At 48.8% G+C, this 4,976-nt stretch overlaps 1 protein-coding gene across 1 annotated transcript; it reads left to right on the top strand.

Moving 5' to 3' along the window:
• Positions 1–1,433: 1,433 nt before the first annotated feature.
• On the top strand, positions 1,434–1,787 carry LOC137362860 (histone H2B-like; the record flags this gene model as incomplete). Its single annotated transcript, XM_068027060.1, has 1 exon — positions 1,434–1,787. A coding segment is annotated over one exon (354 nt), but the record flags the coding sequence as incomplete, so codon positions are not given.
• Positions 1,788–4,976: the final 3,189 nt, after the last annotated feature.

The following is a 4,976-nucleotide window of genomic DNA, read 5'->3' as shown; positions in this document are numbered from 1 at the left end:
CCTGAAGGTGCTGGGGATATGGTTCGGAAGGGCCGGGGCGTGCACCAAAACATGGGAGGAGCGAGTAGCCAAGGTACGACAAAAGTTGGGCATGTGGGGGCAGCGATCTCTCTCCATTGTGGGTAAGAACCTGGTCATCAGGTGCGAGGCGCTCACGTTGTTGCTCTACGTGGCGCAGGTCTGGCCCATACCCCACTCCTGCGCCGTGGCAGTCACCCGAGCCATTTTCCGCTTCGTCTGGGGATCTAAAATGGACCGGGTCCGGAGGGACACGATGTTCAAATCTCTGGACATGGGCGAGAAAAATGTACCCAACGTGGCCCTCATCCTGATGACCACCTTCGTGTGCGGCAGCATCAAGCTATGTGTAGATCCCCAGTACGCAAACTCCAAGTGTCACTACGTGCTGAGGTTCTATCTGTCCCCGGTGTTGTGAAGGATGGGCCTGGTCACATTGCCGCGGAACGCACCATGCAGTTGGGTGGCGCCGTACCACCTATCCTTCGTGGAGCAGTTTCTCCGTAAAAACACCTTTGACAACCGGTCCATCAGGCAGTGGTCTGCACGGAATGTCCTCAAGGCCCTACGGGAAAAGGAAACGGTGGATCCTGTCGGATGGTTCCCCGAGCAGACCGTCAAAGTCATTTGGCGGAATGCCTCATCACCAGAACTTTCAAACAAGCACCAAGACATAGCTTGGCTGGTGGTGAGAAGGGCCCTCCCCGTCAGATGCTTCATGCACACCCGAAGTCTCGCCCCCTCCGCACAGTGCCCCCGCGTTGGCTGTGGTGGGGAAGAGACGGTCGCCCACCTCCTCCTGGAATGTGCCTTTGCAAAGCAGGTGTGGAAAGAGATGCAGTGGTTTTTGTCAAGGTTCATCCCAAGCAGCTCTGTAACACAGGAGTCTGTGCTCTACGGGCTGTTCCCAGGGACGCACACCGAGACAAACATCAACTGCTGCTGGAGGACTATCAATTCGGTGAAAGACGCCCTTTGGTCTGCCCGAAACTTGCTGGTCTTCCAGCGCAAAGAGTTGCCCACCACCGAATGTTGCAGTCTGGCACATTCCAAGGTCCAGGACTACGTGCTGAGGGACGCACTAAAGCTTGGGGCAGCCGCAGCAAAGGCTCAATGGGGAAAGACCACAGTGTAAGGTTCCCCCACCAAGCTGGACTGAGGGGTTGGATCCATGGGAAACCCCTCGAACTGTATCGTTAATATTCTCAATTGCTGTAAATGTAAAACTGTAATTGACATGACAATTGTGAAACGGAAGGGTCGGGAAGAAACTCATGACAGTATTGTAGGTAACTGATCTGCTTTGTAATGTTTGTACTTTTTGGTGCTGTTTGGAAACTGTTTGGCAATGTAATTTTTACAGATTTTTATGAATAAAGTATATTTTGGAAAAAAAAAAAGAGAAGAGGAAAGCAGCTGCTAAGAAGGGCGCCAATAAAACTGTGAGTAAACCGTCAGCAAAGGGCGGCAAGAAGCGGAGAAAGTCGAGGAAGGAGAGTTACTCCATCGACATCTACGAAGTGATGAAGCAGGTTCACCCCGACACCGGCATCTCCTCCAAGGCCATGAGCATCATGAACTCGTTTGTGAACGATATTTTCGAGCGCATCGCGGGTGAGGCTTCACGCCTGGCCCATTACAACAAGCGCAGCACCATCAGCTCCCGGGAGATCCAGACCGCCGTGCGCCTGCTGCTGCCCGGGGAGCTGGTCAAGCACGCCGTGTCGGAAGGGACAAAGGCGGTGATCAAGTACACCAGCTCCAAGTAAAACTGCACAATGGACTGAATAACATCCCAAACACAACGGCTCTTTTAAGAGCCACCCACAATCTCTCTGAAAAAGCTGCATCCGAACATCTCTATGAAAACATTTTAAGACAATGTGGAACATAATAAATGTCCCACTGCTGTGTTTTTGTCTGATGTCCCATAAACCGAACGAAATCCCATAATCCGCTCATCCGCCTTTACTTTTTTGCTTAAAGCTGTTATTGTGGTTTTGCACAGCCCCTGAATGACCGCATTAACAGCTGCTTTCAGCGGCAAGAGTCAGACATCAGTCCCTTCACTCTATTCCTGAAATGTGAACTGATTCATCATTTTATTAACAGTAACTCTCCGCACTGTAACAGCCCGGAATGGGATTATTACACAGCAGACTAAGGGCAGTTTGAGGACTCGATCCTGCTTCCTCTTTTCAGAGAAGGACACTGATTGAAGATAAACTGAATGTTTCCCTTCAGGGAAATGCTGTGAACAGGGATTTAGTGCCTCCCGGGACAGTTTGAAAGCAATTGTAGAAAGATCCACAATTTAAATAACATTTTAAACCCGCGTCTGTAAGTCGTGACGGAAAAAGTTGAATGAAACAAAATAAAGAGAAGGGATTTAAAATATTTGACGAAGGATGACATTTATTTTAATCCGCTCCTTTCTGACAATGAAATTGGCAGTCTTTTTGAAATTGACAAATCTTCTGCTTCTGATGTTTTGGCGGTAAACCCCGCCCTCTTCTGTTGTCAGTGACCTGATTGGTGAAGAATATAGGCAAATGAGGTGAATTAAGTACCGGCCAATGGGGAGAGTTTTCAGTCTATAAGTAAAGTAAATGCGGTGGAAATTATCCATTCTTTGTGAAAGTATTTGCGAGATTGTGGAAATGTCTGGAAGAGGAAAGACCAGCGGCAAAGCTCGGGCCAAGGCCAAGTCTCGCTCCTCCCGGGCTGGATTGCAGTTCCCGGTGGGCCGTGTTCACAGGCTCTTGAGAAAGGGCAACTATGCTGAGCGTGTGGGTGCCGGAGCCCCGGTCTATCTGGCTGCTGTGCTCGAGTATCTGACCGCTGAAATCCTCGAGCTGGCTGGCAACGCGGCCCGAGACAACAAGAAGAGCCGCATCATCCCCAGACACCTGCAGTTGGCCGTCCGCAACGATGAGGAGCTCAACAAGTTGCTGGGGGGAGTGACCATCGCTCAGGGTGGGGTGCTGCCTAATATCCAGGCCGTGCTGCTGCCTAAGAAAACCAGCGCTCAGAGCTCCCAGAAAAAGTAAAGCGGCCAAAATGTCACCTAATAAACCAAAGGCTCTTTTCAGAGCCACCCACAGTCTCTGTGAAAGGGCTTGTTACTGTCTGATTCCAGAATGCCAGTAACAGGACCGAATGAGAACTATTTCAAATGTTTAAGCATCTGTTTCAGTGATTTCTCACTGTCACCCCAAAGCCTGTCTAATTTATTACTTCTACACTGAGTGAGTTATTTGTCCCGTTACAGATTGCTGAATAGAGTCTTACCGCCATGTGCAGATAAGTAGACAAAAAATTACAGATTAAAACTTCGTAATATATATAATCCATCAAAAGCTTTTTTTACTCCGCTTTTATCAGCACAAAGTCCTGGCCCGATTTTACGAACGGCTTTAAACTAACGCCAGATTTACCATTAATTCGCTTCTTTCCGACACTGAAATTGACGGCTTTTTCGAATTCAAACTTTCTGCCAATTTAAGCCAGTGATTTGCTGTATTTTCTAATTCGAGGCTCGGCAATTGGTTAAGACATGTGAATGAGACGTGGGTGACCAATCAGAAGTGGGCTCTGGACAGCGCGGGCTCAAATTGCGGGAATTCCAGGTCCCTGAATGATTGAGCTGAAACTGATCAGTTTCACAAACCCTGTCAGTTTCAGTGCAGGAAACACCGTCTCGGTGGAAATAACATCACAAGTGGGTCTGGTTCCAGTGAACGATTTAACGGCTGCTGCAAAACTCCCGGATTCCCTCATTGCAGCGAAATCATTTTGAAATTCTATGAAAACAATGAGTGATTCTGGAGGAGTGATGTGGCTTTTCACTTAGGGCATGTGTCGACTGGGGAAATAACGAACTGGAGAGTCTCGGGCACTGTTTACACAGCCCGTTTAGAAAATCAAATCCACTGCACATCCTTGCTGCAAATGAAATGTCAAATTCGGGGATTCCAGTTTTTTTCATCCCGAACACAGCAGATTGATTGAACAAACAATTAAAAGTAAAATACTGCGAATGCTGGAAATCTGAAATATTTCAGATTGATTGAACTGTTCTGAACAGCCTATCCCAGCTCCCATTTCTCGGTCAATGCTCTCTCTGTGAGGCGGTGGGTGGCTCTTAGAAGAGCCTTTGTTTTGTGTTTGCTGGAAATGGTCAAATTGTTCAACCGCCGAATCCGTAGAGAGTGCGGCCCTGCCGTTTCAGAGCGTACACCACATCCATGGCAGTGACCGTCTTGCACTTGGCGTGCTCAGTGTAGGTGACCGCATCCCTGATCACATTCTCCAGGAAAACCTTCAACACCCCGCGAGTCTCCTCATAGATCAAACCCGAGATCCGCTTGACCCCGCCACGGCGAGCCAGGCGGTGGATTGCTGGTTTGGTGATGCCTTGGATATTATCACGAAGCACTTTCCGGTGCCGCTTTGCTCTGCCTTTGCCCAGTCCTTTGCCTCCTTTACCTCTGCCAGACATGATGATTCTTCACTCAGGTCACTGCACAATATAAGAAGCAGACTCTTGCAGGCTCTACTTTACACAGACCGCCCGGACCTGCCTGAGAATGGCAGAGAGAGAGCAGGAAGGGGAGGAGACAGAGTGAAGATTGAACAGACAGCAGATGGGGAGGAGACACCCAGAGTGACAGACGGAGAGAGAACGGCCCCTCATCTTTCAGTTCCACCTCCAGTTTCCTCTGGTTCGCCAATTTCAAACCCTTTATTAACAGTGGAACCGAAACCCAGCTCTCCACACAAACCCTTCCAGACTCGGCCTTCATAGTCAAGGCTTTCCAGAAAGCCGGAGCTTTTAAATATGGTTCCGCTACAATTAACACTCAGTAATATTCCCACCTAAACACAGTCCATTCTATAACAAATAACCTACTCAGTAACATCACCATTTCCGCACACATACTCTTCCAGCAGTTTAC

This window comes from Heterodontus francisci, unplaced genomic scaffold, assembly GCF_036365525.1.
Source record: "Heterodontus francisci isolate sHetFra1 unplaced genomic scaffold, sHetFra1.hap1 HAP1_SCAFFOLD_278, whole genome shotgun sequence".
Taxonomy (NCBI): domain Eukaryota; kingdom Metazoa; phylum Chordata; class Chondrichthyes; order Heterodontiformes; family Heterodontidae; genus Heterodontus; species Heterodontus francisci.
This window is presented reverse-complemented; position numbering and strand designations above follow the sequence as displayed.